This window comes from Desmodus rotundus, chromosome X (assembly GCF_022682495.2).
Source record: "Desmodus rotundus isolate HL8 chromosome X, HLdesRot8A.1, whole genome shotgun sequence".
In the NCBI taxonomy this organism is placed as follows: Eukaryota; Metazoa; Chordata; class Mammalia; order Chiroptera; family Phyllostomidae; genus Desmodus; species Desmodus rotundus.
The window spans coordinates 92,928,603-92,956,095 of NC_071400.1; the positions used below are offsets into that span (position 1 = coordinate 92,928,603).

Sequence of the window (27,493 nt, forward strand, 5' to 3'; positions counted from 1 at the left end):
GAGTTCTGGCCAATGTAATGTGAGCAAAAGTGACTTGCACCACTCCCAGGCTGGGCTAGCACTGTATGGCACTCCTCTATGCTCTTCTTACCCATTGGCCACTTGAATAGGGGATGGCACAGCCATGGGACAGGAGGAGCCCTGGAGCCTGAATCACCATATGGAAAAAAGCTATCTGCCAAACTGTTAGATGACGGAGAAATACACCTATTGTCTGAAGTCATTAAGAAGTGGGGCATATTTGTTATAGCAGTTGTTACCCTAACTAACCTATCCTTCAAACAAGGCCCAAGATAAAGACAGACCTGTGCAGTCCCAACCACAGCCATTCCTGCATTGAAGATGGAAGCATGAAGCCATCTTCATTTTGCAATTTGACCACCTAATGACATTAGATGATTTTAAGCCCAAATAATTTTCTAATTATAATTTGGTTGTCCATGAAGACTATCTACGGAGACAGCACAGGGATGCATCTTTGCAGCAGTCTTCCTGTGTTTGATTAACAGGAATTTATCTTTCAGGGTGGGTAAGAGATTCCAGGGAGGAGGTACACAGTGAAGAAAAAAAGAGGGCTGGAGGAAAACTGTGGGAAAACTGCTAAATGGGGAAATGAAGCTAAATGGAGCTAGAAAAGGAGATGGAGCTCAGCTATTTTGTTTTCACATTAAACCATACTATATTATACTCTATAAATCTTGTTTATCGTCCGTCTCCCACCCCACTCTCACTGTAGTATAATATCCACAAGGGCAGGACATTTTGTCCATTCTGATCACTGTTATATCCTCAGTGCCTATCAAATAAGAAACACCCAATAAATATTTGTTGAATGAGTAAACAAATAAATGATTGGACAAATTGCCAATTCTGGTCCAGATACAGAAATGTTAACCTGGGCTCTCCTATAATGCCTAGAGCTGAACTTCACATGCACCTATCAAATAATGTCACCCAACAGTAAAGGCTGGGCCCTCTCCCTTACCTATGAAGTTAGAGAACTTTACATATTTTTTAGTTTTTATTTTGAAATAAGTATAGATTCACAGGAAGTTGCAATAAGTAATTTCTCTTTCTTTCTTTCTCCTTCTCTTTCTTGTAGAAAAGTTCATTTGAATTAAATCCTAACAGATCAATTTAAGCTTATCAGTTTTTCCCTGGAAACAAATGCACAAAGGTGTCTTTAACCACATATTGCCAGACTCACTTAGGGATCTATTTTCAACAACTCAGAAGAGGTTCTCTCTGAGTCTATTAGGCAACACACAGTAGCTACTTAAGATAAACAAAATTTTTTAAATGACCATCACAGTCATAGGAGAATGGTAGGTAACACATATTCACTACTCTGCTTAGTGCCAGACACTGTAAGAGCCTAATATATGTGACCTATTTTCATCTTCAAAACAATTCTGTGAAGTGGGTCCCACTATTCACATTTTACAGAACGGGAAACTGAGCATTAAGGTAAGTGGCTTACCAAGACCATATACCTAGTAAATGGTAGAACCAGAACATGAGTGGGGGTCCAATACTACTCTTAATCATCAATCTCTATGGTTCTCTCCCTCCCATCCATCCATCCACCCATCCACCCATCCTCCTGCAACAATGGTGCCGTTTCCTTTTCAGAACAATCTCACTGCAATGCCTAAAACCATTGTGGCAATTTTGCAGATTGAGGATCTCAGCTTGGGATATGAATATGCTATACTTACACCTCCCTCCCCATTATCTAGTTTAGGTGTAGATTTTGGCCAGTGAACTATTAAAGTATGCAGAGCACTGTCTTATTTCTCACATAATTTTTGCCCATCTGGCATGTTTTCACATCAGAAAAGGATCCTGTAGATAGCTATACCATACAGGCATTCAATCATTTCACTGTTATTTTAGTATGTGGCACTAGCGCTAATTTGATTAACATAAGGAATGCTTATGAGTAATCATTGTGTCCAATTCTTCCGTCAGAAGCAAAGATCTGCTGCTCCAGAAGGGCATTTTTCCTTTAAAATTAATTGTCAGGGTTTTGTTGTCTACTTAGAGCATAAAATGAGAAATAAGCAGTAAGAGGAGACCGGTGAGGACATAGACTTCTAGTACCAATGCACTAATGTCCCCAGCCCAACCCTTGCCATTTTCACCAAGGCTGCTGGTCTCTACCCCCCTATGTCCTCCCCTTACATTCAACAGCCTGGGGTCAGATGGGAAACAGATGTGCCAAGAACTTGGGCTGAATTCAAGGAATGCTTTATAGAGGGTGTGGCTACAAATTAGAGGTGCAAAAAATGCCAGTTCTGGAGGCAGACAGACTGGGTTCAAATCTGGGATGGTCACTTACTTACCATGAGACTTGAGCCAGTTACCTAACTCCTGAGCCATCCACCCCCTCACCTGAGAGGTGGTGCCATGGCCCAGAGGGCTCTGCACACCTCTCCAGCCCCATCTCTCTACCACTCCAGGATCTAACACACGGGCCTTTTAGTTCTTTGGCTGTCTCCTCTCCATGCTATCTACACGTGGTACTCTTGCTCACTCAACACCCACTCTGCCTCTCTTAGCATAACTCCCTGCAAAGCAGAGGCTGGACAGGTAAAACTACACCATTCCAAAAGCTTTGCTGCCAGAATTCCAGACAGGACTTATGTTCCACTAAACAAATACTCCTACAGAAGACTAATTTAGAAGTGAGTTACATGGTGAAAGAGGCAGGGAACAAAGCCTTTATTCTGCTGGTCAAGGTCATGCATGATGTAGCAATGGTAGCAACTGCCCACTTCTGTAGCTTTCTGACTGTGGCAGAAGCAAGGCTTCCTTAGCCATCCAGTCCTGCTGTGTGGTTTGGGGAATTATTCTTGCAAGCTTAGAATAGTCTGAATCTTCAACCCTTCCAAAAACTTGGTAGGCTGCCCACATCCTATTTCCCTATCTAAATCCCGATTTGCTTAACCTAGCCAGAGCAGAATCTGTTGTCCACAATGAAAAATCCTGACCAACACATGCCCTTTGTCTAGGCTCTAGACATGTCTTACCACCACATGAGACACTCTTTTCCTCACCTCCCAGAACCACCCTTCCTTTGCCTGGTTAATTCCTAGTCATCCCTCACTTCTTTGTGGAAGCCTTCCCTCACTTTCTAGCCCTAGGTTAGATTTCTCTGTTATATGCTACCGAAGTATTCCCTTGTCTTTAGGGAAATTGTCAGTTTTCCATTATATATACAGGGGTGGGATCATTTGATTCACATCCATCTCCCCTCCACTGCAAGTTCCCTGAGAGTAGGCACCATATTTGTAGTTCCAGGGTAACCCTGTGGTCGTGGCTGACCCAATAGATGAGTACAGGATGTAATGTTCTAAGTAGTCTACCTTCCAAGACTGTTGGGAGGCCTGAAATGACACACAAACACTAATGGACCAGGACAGCTCTGGGCCAAATAAACACTGGGTCAGTAGTGACACTTGCTGGGGTAGGCAATTGGGGGTATGACACCACCTGCTCACCGGAGGTCATGGACAATACTGATGGGCCTATATTGGGGCTGATGTGGTACTATTGTAAAGGAACCTTCCATATTCATAGCCTAGTATTATTAACTGAGACCAAAAGGTCCTGGGGGATATGCTAGAAACAAATAACACTCTCCTTTCCAGCTTTAAAAAGTACTGTCTGAGATCAAGACTTCAATCTGGTGTCTTCAACTACATCTGAGAGGCTAAATTTACCAAATCAATGTGGGCCATAGCTATTACCAGGGAAGTTCTGGACACCATAAGCCTTTAATGCAATGTTCACGCCTTGCAGGGAAAAGCAACGCTGACCCCACAAATAAGATGTGCTTATTTGCTTTCATCAATAGTGTAACCAACCTGTTGCAGGGATGCTAGACTTCTAATGTGGACCAGCCTACCATTTTGACCCTGACCCCACTCCACTCCCTAAAGCAGCGGTCCTCACATGCGCAGTTCACTGTAGGGTTTGTGCTCCTATGAGAATCAAATGCCACTGATCTGACAGGAGGCAGAGCTCAGGTGGTAATGCCAGTGACGGGGAATGGCTGTAAATACAGATGAAGCTTTGCTCCCTCGTTCACCCACCTGGTGCTCACCTACTGCTGTGCAGCCTGGTTCCTAACAGGCTAATGACTAGTAACAGTCCATGGCCCTGGAGGTTGGAGACCCCTGCACTCAAGCATGGATTTTGCAAGGCCTTAAGGCACAAAATCAGTCCTAATATCTATTGAGGCAATGACTTTTTTCCAAAAACATCTTTCAATTTCTATCCCAGGCATCCTCTTCTTATATTCTGGAGTCACCTTTCAGTGATCCAGTATCTTTTTGCCATTCTCATCCTGCAGCACAAAACATTTTTATCCTTCACATAGAAGTACATCCCAGTAAAAAAAACAACAACAACAACAACAAAAAACAACAACCAAGCAATTAACATCACTTTAATTATTAAGAAGTATGGGTATATGATAAGCACCCGAGGAATACAGTAAGAGCTAAAAAAAGGTTTAGGCTGAGAAAAGTAAATTTCAGTATCGATTGAAGTTAAATGTTTCAAAAATAAGGACTAGCAAATCTGAAAAATAATTGTAAGTAGGTGAGTAGGAAGGGGGCTTGTCGCTATGAAAATCAGTCCGAGGTAGAGTTGGCGATGAACTCACTGAGGACACAGCAATCTTTTATCTCCTAGGAGACAGTAAAACTCCAGTGAGGATTTAACATCAAATGGGGAATGAATCTGGTAAAACAGGATGTCACATAAAGAACAAGGAACATGCATTCCTAAAAAAAATTTATCAAACCAGTTCTTCCTGTTACACACAAAGGCAAACACACATATACTCTCTCCCTCCCTGTCCCTCCTCCTCCCTCTCCCTTTCTTCCTCCTATTTCACTCAGAGGGAGAACACTCAGCTGACTAAGCAATGATGACAGGTCAGTGCACAGACACACTGTGTAGATATTTACTATCCCTAACAACAGAAGATTTTCCTAGCTCTAATCCCTACGCATAAACTAAGTAATACACTTTACTGTCATGAAGGTATAAACAGGAAATCCCCTGTTGCAGGCAGCCTGGACACTCCAGAACTGAAAACAAACTGGGTCCCTACCCTGCTTCCAGGCCCTTAGGTACCCAGGACCTCCTCTCAACCATGCAAAGAGCAGTTTTCCACATATACTGCAGCCTCTCACTTGTCCAAAAGAACAGAGACACCAGCTTCTGGTTTCAGACTGGTAGAAATGAGAAACCAATAAGGAAACGATAACCCAAAAGAAAAAAAAATAGGATATGAAGAAGCAATTCACAAAAAAGGAAATACAAATGACTCATAAATTTAAGATATCCCACTTCATTAATAAAGAGAACTAATTAAAACTACACTGAGATATCATTTTTCACCTATTGGATTGCAAAGATCCATAAGATTTTTTTACCACATTGTATTTGCATGGGTGTGGGAAAATAAATATTTTCATACATTGTTGGCGAGTGTGTAAATTGATACAGTCTCCAATTCTAAAATCTCTATCAAAAATTTAAAATGTGTAGCCCTAACTGGTGTGGCTCAGTGGGCTGTGTGTTGTCCCACAGGGCAAAAGGTCGCTGGTTCAGTTCCCAGTCAGGGCACATGCCTGGGTTGCAGGTTTAGTACCTGGTCGGGGCACATGTGAGAGGCAACCGATTGATGTTTCTCTCCCTCTCTTTCTCCCTACCTTCCCCTCTCTCTAAAAATAAATAAACAAAATCTTTTTTAAAAATTACAACTGTGTAGACATTTCACCCAATTATTCCATTTCTGGGAACTAATGCTATAAATATACATGCAAAGCAATGTTGTGGCTGCAAGTTCTAGATTTTGATCAAGAGGCTGGTTAAATGATTGATGGAAGATGCATATGATGAAATACTATGCATTTGAAAAAAAAACAAAAAGATGGAGAAGTACTTTATATACTGCTATAGAATGTTATTAAAGTTGATTATTAGGTAAAAAAAAATACATAGTTCACAACAGATGTATAATATGCTATAATATGTGTAAAAAAGTCGAACTATATATTATATATAATTACATGTTAAGAATACCTGTATTCACATGTATATGCTTAAGTTATTCCTGGAATGACACAAAAGAAATCAATTCTATCATTTGCCTCTGGGATGGGGGAATTGATGTCTAGGTGAGAGGACACAAGGGACACTTCACTCTACTCCTTTTGTATGTTTTGAATTTCTGAAATATATTTTTCAAATTTGTAACTGCTCTAAACAAGAGTATTTGAAAACTCACAACCCATGATCCAAAAAATAACAGTGTGGTGTTTACTGTGTAATCTGAAACAAGCAACCGAAGACTTAGTGCACTTTTGCTGTGGCCATGTGAAGAGGGAGAGCATCACTGGGTGGGTTTTTAGCTCCTGCCCCCATGAGATCACTTGTGTGTGTCTACAGTGGCTCATCAGCCCGAGGTTTGAGCACAATATGAGGAGTAGAGGAAAAGGGCAAGAACTAAATGTGCAAGTGATGTTATGCTGCAGTAGACATGGGCACTTCACAGGGGGCATATCAGAGGTCTCAGAAAAGAGAAAGGAAAGAATCTAAAATAAGGAAGGAAAGATGCCTGAGGCTCTACAGAAATTAAAACACACACACACACACACACACACACACACACACAGGCCAAATTATGCTTCAATAGAGAATCTCTGGACCCTGAAAGAGCCCCCGTGGGCACAACCTCCCTGTGGATCACTTCTCTGGACTGAGTATTAGACAAGAGAACCAGAGTACCTGAGACATTATCTACTACACCCCACTTGTTTACCTGCTTCTTTCTTCTCCAAATAGACCAACTCTCTCAGTACTCAACTCTAAGCCACCTCACATAAGCATACCCCAATCTGTCAGGCACAGTCTCTACTCTCCTCATCCTCCCAGCATCCTGGTCCAGCCTACCCATAAAATATCGTCCACACCATTAAAAAAGTTCTCTTGGTGCAGAGTCAACCTCCTAGAACAACTACAGGGTTAGCCCAAAAGTCTGTTTAGTTTTTCTGTAAAATAAAAGACACATTTTTCATTTTCACCAATAACTTTATTTATTTGGACAGTTTATGTCAGCAATCTCCTGCTTGGTATATGTTGACTATTGTCTCAATTTGATTGCTATCAACTTCAACTGGTCTACCTGACCGTGGAGCATCGTCCAGTGAGAAATCTCCAGCAAGAGACTTCGCAAACCTCTCTTGACACATTCAATCAGTCACAGCACCTTCTCCATACATTGTATAAATCTCTTTCATTTTTGCATTTTAGTTGTGTTTTTACTTTTCTTGAAATAATAAAGCATAATATGCCAAAAATGTTTCTATTTTCTTCTGTCTTCAATATTAAAACAGCTACACAAAAATTCACCAGTTTTAGTAAGTTTTTTTTTAAACACATGCTGATATGACAGCTGTCACAATACAATCTAACAAAACTGTTTCAAATGAAGTTAAAGACAACTAAGCTCTACTAGAGCCATCTTATGGAAAAAACAGAAGGAACTTTTGGCCAACCCAATACTTTTCCTGTTCCCATTGAAACTCTTAGGATGAATAATTTACCTATGAAAACTGTCAATTCTCTCTGGACTTATCTTTACACCACTCCAACAGAGCCTCAGGGTATTCCTTCTCTCACCATCCTTTACACACATACTTTGGTATTTATTGGAATGGCCCAAAACTCTGTTCTGTTTTTTCCATACGATGGCTCCAGTAGTGCTCAGTTGTCTTTAATTTCATTCAAAACAATTTTGTTAGATTGTATTGTGACAGCTGTCATATCAGCATGCATTTAAAAAACACTTGTCAAAAGATGCAAGAAGATACACAACACTTTTGGCATATTATGCTTTATACTTTCAAGAAAGGTAAAAACACACCTGAAATGCAAAACAATTTGTGCAGTGTATGGAGAAGGTACTGTGACTGATCAAATGTGTCAAAAGTGGTTTCCGAAGTTTCTTGGTACTACCAACATTTTGCCCAAATAATTTTTTGCTGTGGGAATGTCTTATGCATTGGAAGATGTTTAACAGAACCTCTGGTCTTTACCCACTAGAAGACAATGGTGGGGAGACAGCCAACATACTCAAAATATACAAATCAATAAAGTTATTGGTGAAAAGAGCGGGGTACAGGGATTGAGCAAAAAAGAAAAAGGACTCATGGACATGGACAGTAGGGTGGTATTTGCTGGGGGGAGGGGAGTATAAGATGACTAAGTGGTAATGGAAAAATATAATAAAGATTATGTATTTTTTTAAGTGTGTCTTTCATTTTACAGAAAAAACATAATGGACTTTTTGGCCAACCCAATAGAACCATTCCAAAAGGATTCAAGGACCAGAGGTAATCTACTTCTGGCCACAAGTACCTATGGTTAAGTCTGCAGCAGGGTGAGAGCCACAGCAAGAAATTCAGACTGAACAAGAATGAGTGCACAGAGACAAAAAAAATGGCCCAAATGAAAGGACAGATCAAAACTCCAGAAAAAACACAACTAAGTGACAAAGAGATAGCCAACCTATCAGATGCACAGTTCAAAACATTGGTAATCAGGATGCTCACAGAATTGGTTGAACATGGTCACAAATCAGAGGAAAAACTGAAGGCTATGCAAAGTGAAATAAAGGAAAATGTACAGGGAACCAACAGTGACAGGAAGGAAACTGGGACTCAAATCAACAGTTTGGAGCAGAAGGAAGAAAGAAATATTCAACCAGAACAAAATGAAGAAACAAAAATTCAAAAAAATGAGGAGAGGCTTAGGAACCTCTGGGACAACTTTAAATGTTCCAACATCCAAATCATATGGGTGCCAGAAGGAGAAGAGGAAGACCAAGAAATGGAAAACTTATTTGAAAAGATAAAGAAGGAGAACTTCCCCAATCTGGCAAAGGAAATAGACTTCCAGGAAGTCCAGGAAGCTCAGAGAGTCCCAAAGAAGCTGGACCCAAGGAGGAACACACCAAAGCACATCATCATTACACTAGCCAAGATGAAAGATAGGAGAGACTCTGAAAAGCAGCAAGAGAAAAGGACACAGTTACCTACAAAGGAGTTCCCATTAGACTATCAGCTGATTTCTCAAAAGAAATCTTACAGGCAAGAAGGGGCTGGAAAGAAGTATTTCAAGTCATGAAAGGCAAGGACCTAATCCAAGATTACTGTGTCCAGCAAAGTTATCATTTAGAATAGAAGGGCAGATAAAAGTTCTTCCCCCATAAGGTCGTTAAGGGAGTTTATCACCACCCAGCCCTTATTATATGAAATGTTAAAGGGACTTATTTAAGAAAAAGATGATCAAAAATATGAACAGCTAAATGACAACTAACTCACAGCTATTAACAACCGAACTTAAAAAAAAAAAAAAAAAAAACAGACAAACAAAAAGAATGAGGGGGAAAAGGAAACAACCAAGGTAGATAAATGTTTTTAAAGTTACAGACTTTTGGATTAATATGGTGCCTGACTAGCAATGTCTAAAAACCATCCCCTGTTTATTAGAAAACTTCCACCAAAAACATAGCCCAAACCCCCCACTAGAATGACAGGGTGTTAAAGTTCTCTAAATATTGTTTGTCATTATTTTGTGTTTGAAGTAACAAGAACAGTGAGTATTGAAAATTTATCGCAAAGACTGTTAAGTTTGTCACCCCAAAAAGAGAAGAAAACCTCATAGTATGTATGTGTAGGGTTTTAAAAGCGAGAGTGTTTTGGTTGAAAATAGTTTTTTTTTCCTAATGAGATCTGGCTAGAAGGATCTCATTTGCCAAACCTGTCTCCCTAAAGTCAAGTAAAAATATACCACATATATTAGGATTGTATAAGGATACTATATTTGCTTATATATGTATAAAACATTCCTGGCACAATACAAAAGAAACAGACAATACCAAATGCCTCTGGGATGGGAAACCCATAAAGATTGGATGCCCCTCCCTCTGGCCGAGCTTCTCATATAAGTGAGATGAGGAATGAACCATTTTTAAGAATGAAAAAAATGGGTGCTCACTTTGTCGGCACATATACTAAAATTGGAACGATACAGAGGTTAGCATGGACCCTGCACAAGGATGACATGCAAATTCGTGAAGCGTTCCATATTTTTTAAAATCCCATTTGCGCACTGGCTGGTGTGGCTCAGTGGATTGAGTGCAGGCCTGTGAACCAAAGGGTCACTGGTTGATTCCCAGTCAGGGTACATGCCTGGGTTGCGGGCCAGGTTCCCAGTAGGGGGCAAATGAGAGGCAACCACACATTGATGTTTCTCTCTCTTCCTTTCTCCTTCCCTTTCCCTCTCTCTAAAAATAAATAATTAAATCTTTCTTTAAAAATCCCATTTGCTATAGCAACAAGAAAAATAAAGTACCTAGGAATAAACCTAACCGAGGAGGTAAAAGACCTGTACTCAGAAAACTACACAACACTGAAGAAAGAAATTAAGGAAGACACAAACAAATGGAAGCATGTACCATCCTCATGGATTGGAAGAATTAACATCATGAAAATGTCCATACTACCCAAAGCAAATTATAGACACAACGCAATCCCTATAAATATACCAATGACATATTTCACAGATGCAGAACAAGCATTTCAAACATTTATATGGAAACACAAACGACCCCGAATAGCTGTAGCAATTTTGAAAAAGAAGAACAAAGCAGGAGGGATCACAATACCTGACATCAAACTATATTACAAGGCCACTGCAATCAAAACAGTCTGGTACTGGCATAAGAACACATAGATCAATGGAACAGAATAGAGAGCCCATGTCTCTATGGTGAATTAATATTCAACAAAGGGGGTAGAAGCATAAAATGGAGTAAAAATAGCCTCTTCAACAAATGGTGTTGGCAGATCTGGACAACTACCTACAAATAAATGGAAAAAAAAATCTCTATATGTTACAGCTACAGTGTTCTTAAAAAGTTTAGCAGCACAATTTACAATAGCCAAGTGCTGGAAGCAACCTAAGTGCCCATCAGTAAATGAGTGGATCAAAAAACTGTGGTACACTTACACAAGGGAATATCATGCAGCAGAAGGAAAGAAGGAGCTCCTACCCTTCACAACAGCATGGATGGAACTGGAGAGCATTTAGGAGGTAAAAGACAAATATCATATGATCTCACCTATAACTGGAACCTAATCAACAGAACAGACAAGCGAGCAAAATAGAACCAGAGACATGGAAATAAAGAACAAACTGACAGTAACCAGAGGGGGGGGGGGGGATAATGGAGAAAAATAGGGGAAGGGTCGTGAAGGGACATGTATAAAGGACACATGGACAAAGCCAAAGGGGCTTAGGATTGAGGGTGGGAGGTGGGGGTGGATGGGGCAGGGGAAAGTGATGGCGGGGAAATGGACAACTGTACTTCAACAATTTAAAAAAATGAATGAAAAAATGGAAACTTCACATATATAAGAAATATTAGAAAATGCTCGCACTTTGTGTTATCAATGGGGAAAAACACATAGATGAACTGAGACAAAGGAGAAAACAAAGAAGGCAAAGCAAGGATGAAGAGTAAGGTTCCCACACAGAACATGGACCATATGGGAAATGGTCAGCATCTCTGCATGGCCAGAGGACAGAGGGAGAGAAGCAGCAGGCTGTTGTGACTGAAGAGAACAGCAGCAGGGGCCACACACCAGGCCCCAGAACCATGTACAGGAAGGTGGATGATGTGTTGAGAGCAGCGGGTATTGTATGAGAGGTTTCAATCAAGGGAGTAGGAGGAATGTATTTGTATTTTTCAAATTATTTTCATCCACAGTGAGGATAACGGATTTAAATAAGGCAACAGTGGAAGCAAGAAGAAAGAGAGGCTGATGTAACAGATTTGGTGACAGAAGATGGCCTTAACGGGGGAAGTGCAGAAGAATGGGCAGGTGAGAGATATTTAGAAAGTAAAATGGCCAAGACTTGGTAACTGAATCGGGGAAATGGGTGAGAGAGGAATCAGAGACAGTGACCAGCATTCTGGCATGTGCCAATGAGTGGATGGAGCCAGGAACGCAAGGATGAAAACTAGTTTTCTGGGAAAGATGTTTAAAGTGACAGTGGGACTCTTGAGTGAAGATGACTAGCAGAAAAATATATGTGGTCATCAGCCTCCACATAGCTAAGGAGTAATAGAGTGAGAATTAGATCTAGGACTCATCAACATGTATGAGGCAGGTAGAAGAAGAAGAACTGAAAAAGATCAAGAATAGGTAGTCATAAAAGCGAGAGGAAAATCAGGATAGGATGACATCATGGACACCAAATGATGAATCAGTGTCAAAAGCTGACAAGGGGTTAATAAGACAAGGACTTAACACTAGGCAGTTTCTGGCAACAATGGCAAAAACAGAAGCAGTGGAGTATAATGGGAGCAAAAGGGGCATTTCTAAATCCTGTACCAGCAAAATCACAAATGCCTACATAGTCTAGATACTTAGAATAACTTGTGAAAAGGAAACCATAAAATGACCTATAAACACACGATGATAGATGAAGCAGGAGACATACCATTTATTTGCGAACCACTGTCAACCATCTACCATCTTAACGAAAAAATTTAAATTCCTAAAACATTAACCAAAAAGACCCAAAATTTGAGTGTTGATTTTGGCATAAGTACCTCTAAAATGCCAAGCCTTTGAGCTGCAACAAAGCTGGCCCAGAGTCCCTAAAAGCCTCCCCAGCACCCAGAGGCCACCTCCTCCCAATCAGGCAGGAAGGGCTTGAATACAAGGCCACAGAGGAAGCTAGAAGACAGCAAGGCTGCCATCAGCACATTAACATGGCAACATGAGGGGAATTAAGTTAGCGTGGTCTAGTCTAGCACCATGCTGAATCCGTATTAATCCCCTTCCACCAAGAACCTTCACTTCAGATCCCCTCACCTACATGACTAATTCAGGTTGGCATTTTGCTTTCTGGACATGGAGTCCTGCCAAACCAACTTGACAGACATAAGAAGGAAACCTAAGAACTAAAGAAAGAAAAACATATCAGCCATGAAAACCACATACTGCTGTCCCAAAATAAGGCCCCTTGCTCTCATCTGAAACAGAAGGCAATGCTCCAAACAGGAGGGGGGGAACTTCACTGATGCCAAATAAACATTAAGGGAATCAGACTGTTGCAGATTATTACAATGAACTGTGAAATCCATTCCAAGTCATTCATATTACAGAAAAGAGAACAACTTGCCCCAAGGTCACAGAGTGTGGTTGGACCTGGATGAGCACCTGTCTGATTTTTTCTGCAGTATACTGTAAGTCCTTCTAATCACTGCCAAATCCTTATGTCCAGCCTGGCTCTCCCCAAAACTCCAGACTCATATATCCTACCATCTCTGACACCTCCTCTTGACTATATCAAAAGCTCAAATTCTAACATCCAACGCTGAACTTATAATCTTTCCCCAATACTCCCAACACCAGTTTTTCATCCAGGGCTTCTTAGCTTAACAGATGACATCATCTTCCATATGGTTCCTGAGCCAGAGAATAAGGAATCATGTCCAGTGTTTGAACTCCAGTCCTACCACTTCCTAGCTGTAACCTTGGACAAATTAAATAAGTCTTTTAAACTTCAGGTTTTAGCATCTGAAAAATGGGATAACAACAGAAATTCCCTCATAAAATAGCTGTCAGAAGTGAACGAGATGATGTGTATAAAATGCCAAGCACAAAGAAAATATCTTTGTGTGCAGTCCCCTCTATCTTCTTGCCTATTTCCTCCAATCCCACTCCTTCACCTGGTTAACACCTATGAATCCTTCTCATTTCAACTCAAATGTCACTCCCTGCCTGCCAAGGCTAGGTCAAAACCATCCCCGCTCCCACCATTTTTAATCATCAAGCACACTGTAATTTCCATTCACTTCACACTGTGATGGTTTGATTAATGGCTATATCCCTCAATATTCTATAAGCTTCATGAGGGCAGGGAATGGGAGTATTATAACTTATGTTTGTATTCTCAACATAGTACCTAGTATGTAATACATGTTTAGTAAACATCGGTTGAATGAAATACCCAAGAAGCATGTTTATCAGCAAAAGATATACCTAGAGATTCAAAGAGGAGTCACAGGACACCAATCCAAGTGAGAGCCCATGGCCATCCCACCCAGGGGGCCAGGTACAAAGGGCCAGTAAGCCCCATGCAACCATTGCAAAGTTCATGATTTACTGCCTATTTGACCACCATTCTAACCATTCAGAATTTGGCCTCCATGGCACTAGAATATACTCTGCATAAACATGCACAGCCACACCCTGAGAATTTTTTAGATAAACCCCAGTCCCTCTGATAGCTTTTCTAATGTAACCATCACTCCACCGTGGTGGGTGTGATTCTTGTGCTTAAAGACACATATTTTTGTACCACAGGACCTTTAAATACAACTGCTACATCTGGGACTTATCTGAAGAAACAGCTATCTGTTCTAACTCAAGAGTAAAAGTGAGCTCTATGGGACCTAGGAGAGAATGGCATCTTGGCTCTGCAGTGTGGTACCAATAAGGGATTTTCAGGAATATTTTTTTACTACTGCCAATGTTTGTTTATGCAGCAACTTTAGAACCTAGCCTCCTTGTAACATGGGCCTCTAATGCATAGCCAAGTATTTTAAAATGCAAGTTTTGACATTGGGCAGGCCTGGGTTCAAACTCTGGTTCTGCCACTTAGGAGTTATAAATAAAACCTTAGGTCTTAACCTCTCTCAGCCAGTTAACTCATCTATACTAACAGATATAACAGTACCTAGATATTATAGCTGGCAAGAACCATTAAATATAAATACCCAACATATGGTTAAATTATTCCTTAAGAAAGTCCTTTGTATACAAAGTACCACCACCTTAGAAGATAAAGTTCTGTATCATGCATACCACAGTACCCATTCCCAGTGATATTCAGTAAACACCATGATCTTCCTTAGCCTTTGTCTATTCTGGTCCAGACACCAGCCCACTTCCTTATGGGAGTTATCTGACACCACCCTATTTTGAGCAGAACTGCCTGCGCATAAATGATCCTCTTCCCAATTTGGACAGTTGAAGTGTTATACAAACCACCCTACTTCCTGTTGTCTTTAGGGTCAAACAGTGAACCAAGTTTTTTCATAACTTCTCTCATGTAGACACACATGCACACACACACACTTTTTTTGAGACCATGACTTCCTCAGCACAAGACTCAGAGATACTACACAAGAAAATAGTGGCAAATACAGGGGGGGGAAATGTAAGACCTCTTTATCCAAAGGAAAATAATGTAGAAATGGAAGCTGAAATGTTCTAAGCAATGGTGTAGTCAGGAAAAACTGAAATATCATTTGTGCCTCTGCCACAGTATTTCTTTTGTATCTTTACATATGAGGAAAAGCAGTTGCTGCCACTTGTAAAATAATTGTTCTCTGAACAGCATTGAACTAGGCAATAAAGGAGAATACAGAAAAACTACGTCTGCCTTCCAAAAGGTTGCAATGTAATCAGAAGCACCAAACAAACGGGCAACAGCTAACTATGCACTAGATGAGTGATAATAAACAATAAATAAGGCAGAGGTATATAGGGAACTGTTCCATGTGTGGGAAATGTAGCCCAGGTCCCACTCGGAAAAGCCAGTGGGAGCAAGGTCTGGCAGGCAGGACCCATGCCCACGGACAGGTTCTCCAGTGGGGAATCAGGCCTACATTGTACCTAGGCTGCTATGAGACTTGCTTTTGCTATAACTCCCTCACCCTGAATTGAGGCAGCAAATGTTTACTGAGTATCTTTAACTTCTTAAAGTCTGTGCTAAACCTCCCAAGTATGGAGTGTAACCAGTTCAACCACATTCCCCCTTGAGCTGTAACATCCTTATCTTTGAAGTAATTAGCAGCATTCTCTCCTTTGTTCTCTGTAAAAGGTAATCACCTACAGCCCTACAGCGAACCTGTGCATAGTAAGTAAGGACCATCCTCGATTTAATGTACCCAGAAAAGCAATAAAAGCCTGTCCAGGCAGGGGTCAGGCTCTCTTGGGCTTTCTCTAGTCCTCTCACCCACTCTCTCACTTAGAGAGTGGCCATACTGTCCGTTTTTCTCCAGAGGATTTCTGTAGTCTGTGTGAATTTGTCTATTACTGCCACAACACAGGATTCTGCTGGCCAGGATCGGCATCAGAGGTATGATATGCTGTTTTGGAAAAAGTAAAGCTCTCTTGAAGAAGGTACCTAATAATTAAGTAGATAAAGTTGGAAGGGCATTTTAGATATACCAAAGCCTAAGAACCAGCCTGGGTTAGTCTACAGACACTGAGAAACATACATAGTAGAGAAGATTTAAGAAAACAGACAAAAAAAAAAGAAGTGCAATATTTGCACAAAAAGGGCAGTTTTCTATCTTCCTTGGAAAAAAAAGGGGGGGGGCCCATCGAAAAGCCAGGTCCCCAAAGTCTCCCATTAGTATAACCCCACAATACCACTTACCCGGATAAGGGAAGCCTGACGCCGAGGGGGCTTGGCTCCTTGGTTCCCTGATGAGGATCCCTCAGGCTGGACAAGGGGCTGTCTAGCTTCATAAGGAGCTGAAACAGGAGGGAAAGTCAGCATGGCACACAATGATTCCACCCAAAAATTATTACTTCACATTCCAACTGATACAGTGTCTGCTCTTAAGGGCAGAATTAGCAAAGGAATTAGAGTTTATGTGCATAGGGCCACCTAGGACAAACAAACCTTGATACCCCTGGGTACAATTTAACTGAACAATCTAAAGATATCCAACCAATTTATAATAAGGCAGGAAATATTTACATCAGGTTAAGGTCAGGAATAAATTGTAAAGGTGAAACGGTGAGAATCTAAATTGGGATAGAAAACAATGACAGTAGTTAGAAAAGTGCCTTGTTATAAGTGTTCAAATTCGTAACATAAGGTACATTCTATATATACCCTCCTGTTTAAAAGTCTTCCATTCGGCTTGCGGCCAAGATGGAGGCGTAGGTAGACTCTGCCTCCTCGCACAACCAAAAGAAGGACAAAAACAATTTAAAAACAAAAAACAACCAGAACTGACAGAAAATCGAACTGTATGGAAGTCCAACAACCAAGGAGATAAAGAACAAACATTCATCCAGACCGGTAGGAGGGGCGGAGAGGGGCAGCCAGGGCGGAGAGGACTCGTGGCAAGGTGGCAGCTGGCGGACCCAGCAAGGTGGCGGATTGTGGAACAGGGCAGGCCAGGATGCAACTGGCAGACCCCACAAGGTGGTGGCTGGCAGACCCTGTGGCCCCACATTCATGCATAGATAAACCGGAAGGAATGGCGGGGGGGGAGCAAAGCAGACTGCGCAACCCAGGGCTCCAGCACAGGGAAATAAAGTCTCAAACCTCTGACTGAAAACACCTGTGGGGGTTGAGGTGGCAGCAGGAGAGACTCCCAGCCTCACAGGGGAGTTCGTTGGAGAAACCCACAGGGGCCTAGAATGTGCACAAGCCCACCCACTCGGGAATCAGCACCAGAGGGGCCCAATTTGATTGTGGGTAGCAGAGGGAGTGACTGAAACCCAGCAGAGAGTGGAGCAAGCGCCATTGCTCCCTCTCGGCCCCTCCCCCACATACAGCATCACAGCAGTGACCAGCGGTACCCCGCCCCGGGAAACACCTAAGGCTCCACCCCTTTACCTAACAGGTGCGCCAAGACAAAAAAAAATGGCCCAAATGAAACAACAGATCAAAGCTCCAGAAAAAATACAACTAAGCAATGAAGAGATAGCCAACCTATCAGATGCACAGTTCAAAACACTGGTTATTAAGACGCTCACAGAATTGGTTGAATTTTGTCGAAAACTAGATGAAAAAATGAAGGCTATGCTAAGAGAGACAAAGGAAAATGTACAGGGAACCAATAGTGAGACGAAGGAAACTGGGACTCAAATCAATGGTGTGCACCAGAAGGAAGAAACAACCAACCAACCAGAAAAGAATGAAGAAACAAGAATTCGGAAAAATGAGGAGAGGCTTAGGAACCTCCAGGACATCTTGAAACATTCCAACATCCGAATTATAGGGGTGCCAGAAGGAGAAGAGGAAAAACAAAAAATTGAAAACTTATTGGAACAAATAATGAAGGAGAACTTGCCCAGTCTGGCAAAGGAAATAGACTTCCAGGAAGTTCAGGAAGCTCAGAGAGTCCCAAAGAAGCTGGACCCAAGGAGGAACACACCAAGGCACATCATCATTACATTACCTAAGATTACACAGAAGGAGAGAATCTTAGAAGCAGCAAGAGAAAAGAACACAGTTACCTACAAAAGAGTTCCCATAGACTGTCAGCTGATTTCTCCAAAGAGACCTTACAGGCAAGAAGGGGCTGGCAAAAAGTATTCCAAGTCATGAAAGGCAAGGACCTACAATACATCCAAGATTACTGTATCCAGCAAAGCTATCATTTAGAATGAAAGGGCAGATAAAGTGCTTCTCAGATAAGGTCAAGTTCAAGGAGTTCATCATCACCAAGCCATTATTATATGAAATGTTAAAGGGACTTATCTAAGAAAAAGAAGATGAAAACTATGAACAGAAAAAATGACAGCAAACTCACAGTTATTAAGAACCACACCTATAATAAAAACAAAAGCAAACTAAGCAAACAACTAGAACAGGAACAGAACCACAGAAATGGAGATCACATGGAGGGTTATCAATAGGGGAGTGGGAGGGGGAGAGAGGGGGGAAAGGTACAGAGAATAAGTAGCATAGATGATAGGTGGAAAATAGACAGGGGGAGGGTAAGAATAGTGTAGGAAATGTAGAAGCCAAAGAACTTATAAGTATGACCCATGGACATGAACTATAGTGGGGGAATGTGGGAGGGAGGGGGTGGGCAGGATGGAGTGGAGTGAAGGGGGGGAAATGGGACAACTGTAATAGCATAATCAATAAATATATTTTAAAAAATAAAAATTAAAAAATATCTTCCGTTCATCACCCACCCCCCCAAAGAAGAAAATGAATATGCATTCTGAACACTAAGACTCAACATTATTATTATTTTTTTTTATTTTTGAAAACTAAATGGCACTGTCTTCTTTTCGTTTTTGGAAAGTATGTAAAACCAAATAGAGAAAAATACAGAAAGCAACAAATGTATTTTATATGTATTATTTTATCTTTTGATAACCAAACTAAAAATAATGGTTACCTTTAAGAACCACAAAAATGAACCAAAACTTTTTTTATTCCTTTTATTTCCAGAACGCTTAATGACCTTGCCAGTAGGGCACAAAAACATTTCAACATAGCCAGGTAGTACCCAGCTCCAAGAGAAAGGAGAAATTATCACTCAAGATGAAGCCATTTCTGATCTGTGTGGGATAACAGTTTGAGATTTTGGAAGTATGCAAAGAAGTAAAATACTTTCTTTCTGTAGCTTCCTTATAAATAAAATTAGGTAGAGAGAGCAGAGCAGCCTTGTTAGTGCATCACCTTTAGCATTGTGTGATCTTTTGAAAACAAAGAAAGTATATAACAATAGCACATCAAGAATAACAAACAACTCTTGGGCTCACATCTGCTTATTGTATTTCATCCAAGAAACTGAAACACAAGATTATAACATAGTAAAGTATCAAAATCACTGCCTGGCAAATCATTTAGTGGATTTTCAGACTCTGCTAAGAATGATTAAAAATATAAAAATGGGAAAGAAATATATACAGAGAACACACAATCCAAAACTTAAAAATAAATCTCAGCTGGTATGCAGGTGTTGTCTTCAGAGAAAGACTTTTAAGATCATTTCACTTTGATAAAACACCAAATTAAACTCAATGCTAGAAGGTTTGAGTGACAGTAAACTGCATTATGGTTGGGATACTAGTGGGCATAAGCTTTCCCTGGGAAGCTTTCCCTGATCCCACATGCCTGTGGTTCCCTTCAGAGGAATGGAGCTTCTACTGCCTAGAAGGGAAACGTGTGGGGGAGGCCATTAGGCCCATGGATGTAGTCCCTCACCTACAAAAGCTTTCTTTCTTTGAAAAAGACAGACCTATCTCATAGGTAAAGCTTGAACAATGACTCGGCCATGTGGGGGATCATTTTTGGAGAGGCCTGGTCTCAAGGGCAGATTTTTTCTTTCTACTCCTGTGGGAAGCCTGGGTTGGCCACACCTGCCTATGACAGGCAAGGTGAATATCTGAAGCTCATGCAATCATAAATCTAAGACATACTTCAATCAGCTTTATCAGTAACACAGCTGATATTCAGGCCATCATTGGTCTCATTCTGCAACTGTATCTGAACTCAGGAGTTAACAAGGTAGGTGTTACTTATTGCTTCTACTCTCCTTCCTCCCAAATAAAACACAAGACATGCAACTCAGTGCAAAAAAAATTAATTCTTAGATCCCCCTTTACAAGAGGTTTAATAAAGAACTAGAAGTACCATCTTTCTCCAAGAATAGGAATACGAAACAAACCCTGAAGATTTCATCACTGTGAGATTCAATGTCAAACTACAACAGTGTGACATGAGTAACTTCACAATAAAGACTCTATATCTGCAGTCAACCCAGTGAATGATGGCCAGAAGGTGGCTTTTAAGAATACTTAAGAATTTCACAAATAAAGTGAATACCAGATTCTAAAAACACAAAAGAAAATAGTAGAGAACATCTGGGCATCTACAATGTGCCAGGAACTGTGGTAGGCACAGATGTTTACATTTTTCATTTGATCCACAAAGCAAACCTCTGAGGCAGAGATTATTCCATCTTATAGATTAAGGAAACTGAGGCCCAGAAAAGTGAAATACCCATAGTCATGCAAGTTAGAAATGGACAGAAATTAGAAATGTAGGCCCATCAACTCTACCTTTAGGGCCAGGAGATGAACATCACGATCCATGCTCTTAAGTGAGTAGATACCTAGAATTGATACATTAGAATAAGATGTATAAGAAAAAGCTGAACAGACATAGTGATTTTGAAATAAGACATTAGATATCAGAGGAAACAAGTAAGAGAGCTGAAAGTAGTTGCCTCCGGAGACCAGAAACAGGTTCACTGAGACGAACAGTTGTATTTACTATAGGCATCTAAGTATTATTTAACTACATGCATATATTTCTGTAATTTAAACGTTCTTCTTTTTAAATATGGATAGCATTGTCTGCCTCTGAGGAATATGATTAAGAAGAAAATAATGCACATAAAGACCTCAGCACAATGCCTGGCACATAAGTCATATGCAATGAACATTAGCTACAGCTACATCCAGCAGATGAGACTGGCAGAAATGTGGGAGAGAAGATGAAGAGAGGCTCAATTATAAACTGGTCTGATGGTGCTCAGTCTGATTTAAATCACACTCAACACATGCCCACCAGCCAGGAATTACAGCAGAATATCAAACATGGAAGTAACCCCAGAAAAATATATTACAAGAAAATTATCCCAGTAGCAAAACTCCTTTCTGAAAAGGCAGAAACTAAAAATAAGTCTAGAATGCTTAGTACTAGAGTTGCTAAGGTTTAACAGGTTTTAGATATGTTACTGTCTATACCAAAGAGAAGAGAATGGCACAAAATGGCGGAGGAGTGAATGGAAGCCACACTAACCTCCTCCCAGGACCAATCTGAAATTACAACTAAATTGTGGTGAAATCACCCAAAACAAACAACTGAACAATAGAAGAGAGAAGACATATAACCTTGGACAGACAGAAGAAACCAGCTTCAGCACAATCTGACTGTACCTGCACAACAGCATACAAGGTGTGCTGGGTGGAGTGACCCTCAGTAAACCAGCTGGAGGGCAGGACCCACCAAAGAATGACCCAACAACAACAGAAACACAATTACATCCAGAGAGCCAACATACACAGCATAAAGGGCATCCCAAGAGCATCAAGTTCAGGAGATCAAGGAGACTGCATCACTGAACCTCACAGGTCTCCTACCATAGAAGTTCACACCACAAACTCAGGGAGTCAAAACAGATCAATTTAAGAAGTAGACACAAACAAGAAGAGTCTCACAAACAATGAGAAGACAAAGAAACAACCTCCAATTGAAAGGAAAGGAGGAAGTCTCAGCAAAAATACTAAATGAAATAGAGGCAAGTCAACTATCAGAGACTGAGATCAAAGCAATGGTTATAAGGAAGCTCAATGAGCTCACTGAGAATTACCAAAAACTACAAGGAAACTATGATGAACTCACTGCAAACTATATCAGCATGAAAAAGGACATAGAAACTATCAACAAGAGCCAAGAGGAAGTGAAGAATACAATTTCTGAGTTGAAGAACACAGTAGAAGGAATCAAAAGCAGGTCAGAAGAAGCAGAGGACTGAATCAGCAAGCTGAAGAACAAAGTAGGAAAAAACTCCCAGAAAGAGCAAGAAAAGGAAAAAAGACTCAAAAAGAACAAAGAGGGGTTAAGGGAAATGCAGGACAACAAAAAACATAATAATATCCGTATAATAGGGACACCAGAAGAAGAGGAGCAAGTGATAAAAAACCTATTTGAAAAAGTAATGATGGAAAACTTCCCTAATTTGATGAGAGAAAAAGCCACACAAGTCCAGGAAGCAGAGAGGGTCCCAATCAAGAGGAACCCAAAGAGGCCCACTGCGAGACGCATCATTATTAAAATGGCAAAATTCCAAGACAAAGAGAGGATCTTAAAGGCAGCAAGGGAGAAACAGGAAGTAACATACAAGGGAGCCCCAATAAGGCTAGCAGCTGACTTCTCAATGGAAACACTCCAAGCCAGAAGAGAATGACAAGAAATATTCCAAGTAATGAAAAACAAAGGCCTGCAACCAAAACTACTCTATCCAGCAAGGCTCTCAATTAAAATGGAAGGCGAAGTAAGGAGCTTACTGGACAAAGAAGACTGAAAGAATATACCTCCACCAAACCAGCATTGCGAGATACGCTAAAAGCACTGCTTTAAGAAGAGGAAGAAAAAGAGAGAGAGGAACATAGGTACAAATGGGGTAAAATAGCAATGAATACCTATCAATAATAATCTTAAATGTAAATGGATTAAATGCTCCAATTAAAAGACATAGAGTAGCTGCATGGGTAAGAAATCATGACCCGCACATATGCTGCCTACAAGAGACCCACATCACAACAAAAGACCTACACAGACTGAAAGTGAAGGGGTGGAAAAAAATATTCCAAACAAATGGACAGGAAAAAAAAGCCAAGGTAGCAATACTCGTATCAGACAAAACAGACTTCAAAACAAGGGCCATAAAAAGAGATACAGAAGGACACTTCATAATACTCAAGGGAAGAATCCATCTAGACCAAAGGGAAGATGGAGTACAGAAATAGAAAAAAGAATCCTGAGTCCCTCAGATGGGTTGATGGCATTGTGGAGGCAACAGAGGTGAGTTAAGAAACAAATAGGGGGAAAAACATGGAAGCCTGAAGGGAAACTGAGTTCTGAAAATGTGTTGAGAGAGAGAGAAGGAAGACATGTAGTCTTCTCTTACTTGTTCACCTAAAGATACATGACAGAAAAGAAAGCAAATTAAAGACAATCCTTTGTGGGAAAATCCAGACATTATATAAACAGGAACTGACAAAGTTTGGTATGAATAGTATCAATTAGAAGCAAAAATCTTTAGACCCAAGTTGTATATAGAAAAACCCTCCCTTCCTTTGATTTAGGTAGATGGATAAGTCTAAATGGAAATACCTGTAAACATTTTATTTATGAATGTCCTTGTTCCCAGCTACAGGGACCTAATAGCCTCTTAATCCATGGCCAGACCCAGGAAACTCAACTCCTTGAGAAACAGGAGACTGTTCACTCAGACTCCTCTCTATGGGTATGCTGTACAGAGGAGAACTCTCTGGAAGAGTAGCTCATCAGTGGAAGGATCATGATGTAGGAACAAAATCAGGAAGGGGTAACAGAAACTCAGACAACAATGTTTCAGGAATGAAAGAGTGACCACAAAAAGATGTCACTTCACATCTAACAGAATGGCTAAACTGGAAAACACTGGAAAAAAAAGAGACCACTGACAGTACCAAATGCTCTCAAGGAGCATGAACTCTCATACATTGCTGGTGGGAGTATACAGTTCCTTTGGAAAACTCTTTGGCACTTTCTCATATACCTACCCTAAGCTCAACAATTCCACTCCTGGGTACCAGGGAAATTATAACCTTATGTCACAAAAAACCTCAACACAAATGTTCACAGTATCCTTGTTCATAACAAACACTGGAAATAACTCAAATGCCCATCAATAGGAGAATGGCTAATCAAACTGATTCATTCATAGAATGGAACACTACTGAGTAATAAAGAGGAACAAACTACTAAAACACAATAACATGGATGAATCTCAACCACTATGCTGAGGGAAAGACAGCAGACAAATAAGAGTAGTCATTCAGTATGATTCCATTTATATGAAGCTCTAGAAGGCGCAAAACTTAATCGATAGTGGTAAAAGTCAGAACGGTGCTTATATTGGGGAGCAGGGAGTGATTAGAAAGGGGCATCGCTGGGGTGATGGAAATGTTCTACTCTTGTTCAAAATAGTGTCTACATGGGTATATCCATTTGTTAAAATTCAAATTGTGGATTTCAAATGGGTGCATTTTATTATTTGTAAATTTTACCTCACTTTTTTTAAAGGGGGGATAAGAAAGCATAAACGCATGAACAACCTTGATAGATGCTGCTAAGAGTTAAGAATGATGGAGAGAAACAGGCTGTTTCCTTGCCACTGGGGGAACAGATGCCCAATTTGAATGGGACGAGGAGAGAATGGGGCATGCGACAGAGGTAGTATAAACAAGTTGTTTAAGGCATATCAAAAAGATAGGGTAGAACTTGGTGATACGCTGACTCAGTAGAACAAAAATGACTCACCTATGAATTAAAAACCAAAAAACAAAAAACAGGCACCACACTAGGCAAAGGACTCCAACTTTCAAGCTCAAATAAGATTAGGAATTTTTTTAAAAACCACTTCCAAAAATCACAGAAATCAAACAGGAGGGACTATAAGAGGACAATGAATTCTCAGCCCCATTTGGTTGCAGACATCAGATTTAAGAGAGTAATTTCTTGTTACAATATCATCTTGCATTTGCGAAGGACTTAATTTCCAATTAGATTTCATACTCATATTCTCACTGACCCTCACAACATCTCTACAGGATACTATTACTCCATTTTAAAAGAGAGGCAATTATGGTTCAGAGCTGTTAAATGGCTTGCCGGAAGTCACATAGCTAGTCACATAAACCCACCCCTTCTGATTCCAATCAAAAGATTTTTCCATTATGCGATATCTGCTTTTCTCTCTGCAAGATTACAGCCTCTCTCTTGTCTAGGCTAGCACACATTTTATATCTGTGTCCCTCTAGAAGTCACCACTATTTTCAATGCAGCAAAATCTACAGAAACTGGGTCACTTTCAGCCACAGTCCACAAAGGAAAAATGGGGGTTATGGATATCCAATTCTAGAATACCTTTAATTGGTCATATCTTAAAACTAGCAGCCTGAGCCCCAGGAGGACAAGATGCTGCAGTGAATTTATGGAGTTTTAGCACTGCAGCCTAGGCCGCAAACTCTGCAAGTCATCCTCAGAACCAACTAACATATTTTAACCACTAACATGGCCAGCACAGCATGAATGTGACCAAGCAGGCAACCAACCCCACAACTGGCACTTTACACACTCCTCAGCAAAATGCCTTCCCTAGCATCTCCCTTATTCTTATTCCCAAACACAAGAGCTAAATATTTCCATTTATGTGATCAGTTTTTAACAGTTGAATCAACTCTTTTGTGTTTGCAGTTATATTTTTAAGTTCCATAAAAACAGTTATTTTATAAATATGTTTTGTATGTTTGCAGAAAATAACAATTCCAGAACAACACAACCCCTTAATATACCACTTTTCTCTGTGATGAAATCTGTACATGAAGGATTAAATCACCTAATTGTTTACAAGTCTAAAGAAGAACTAGTTTGTAGGATGGAAAACAAGGTACTACTATTTTCATTTTATTTTTGTAAACCTTGCTTGAGAGAATAAAATTAAATTGAGCTGTGTTTCCAAAGACAGAGGTAATTAAGTCCAGAGATTCAGCAGCTGGCAGCATCACTGCCTCATAGATTAAGGTGTCTCTAAGACCCTGCCTGGGACAGCTGGCCCACAGATCACCTCTTACCTGGATGCATCTGCTCCGTGCTGCTCCGCAGTTTGCTGTAGCCATGGCTCAAGGGCACCCTCTGGTAATGAGGCGGGGAAGAAGGAGGGGAGGCGAGAGGTGACATCGTGGGAGACTGTGTTTCCTGCTTCAAAGAACCAGAGCAGAGTTCAGAGACAATCACTCGAGAAACCCGGCGCTCTGAGCTGCAGTTATGAACTATAATGCAATTCTACTGTTGGTGAACCAGCTGATTTAACACATAAGAGGAAATATTCCTCAAAAATTTGTGTAGGTTAAAAATCAGTGTCTGGGGATTCAAAAGTCTCCCAGAGGATAAAATCGCACCAGTGCTCAGGTACCTAAATTATTAAAACAACCCTGGAACACTTTCAGTTATTCCAATAATATTTTCCTTTGGAAAATAAAAGACACTGATCGCACGAAATAACACTCATACTCCCCAATTTTGATCTCTTTCTGGACAGATTCTTTCATTCATTAATAAAGGCCCCTATTTCCGGGATTTATACTCATCAAGTCTTCCAGTAAGTGTGGATATTAAAAAATACTTAAAATGCTTAATGCTAAATATCCCTAAGAGCTTACTATGCCAAGTAAAATTCCAGCTTTTCATTTTTACATTGAGAGATGGCAAAATAGTTCATTATGGGTGAACCACTCCACTAGCCCACTCGTAATAAGTAGGATGGAGCCTTAAACACATTTCAATTCAAATCTCAATTCAAATGTAAACCTGATGGTGGACCGTAGGCAAGATAAGCAACCTTACTCTGCTACTGGGTTTGCTCCTCTGCATTTTTTTAATGCCTCCAACAGAGTAGTAACTTCAGAGTATCCAAGTACAAAGAAATGGCACTTTTTATCAACAAAGATACTATATAGTTGCTATTAGTCTAAAAAATGCAATCTCAGATAATGATTAATACTCTTCTTCAAGAAAAATAAAACAGTCTTTGCTTTGAACTTGAGCTCACACCCATAGATGGGGTGGGCTGAGCATATAAATCCAGCCTGAAAAGGATGTATTCTTAGTCACACAGCCAGAGGATGGGCATAAAACTATAAATATAAAAGTTCAACCAGACCTCATATATCCAGCCTTATCAGGATGAGCCATATAAATTAGTTTTCCAACTTAATTCTTTAATTTCACTGCACTGAAAAAACATTTTGATTCATCTTCCTAAAATATAACATTTCTTTGCCTTATA

At 40.4% G+C, this 27,493-nt stretch overlaps 1 protein-coding gene and 1 non-coding gene across 3 annotated transcripts in view; one reads left to right on the forward strand and one right to left on the reverse strand.

The window, feature by feature from the left end:
- REPS2 (RALBP1 associated Eps domain containing 2) overlaps nucleotides 1–27,493 on the reverse strand; it is a 208,679-nt gene that overhangs the window by 122,337 nt on the left and 58,849 nt on the right. Inside the window, exons 4-5 of one of the 2 annotated variants that reach the window (XM_024569913.3) lie at nucleotides 26,280–26,403; nucleotides 16,549–16,646 (exon numbers count right to left, since the gene is read on the reverse strand). In XM_024569913.3, coding sequence (XP_024425681.2) covers nucleotides 16,549–16,646; nucleotides 26,280–26,403 — 222 coding nt within the window. Of the gene's footprint in view, nucleotides 1–16,548; nucleotides 16,647–26,279; nucleotides 26,407–27,493 lie in introns of both variants that reach the window. The other variant, XM_024569912.3, reaches the window with a different exon arrangement.
- Nucleotides 10,073–10,176, forward strand: LOC112313416 (U6 spliceosomal RNA). The gene has a single exon (XR_002975690.1). It is a non-coding gene; the product is annotated as a U6 spliceosomal RNA (small nuclear RNA).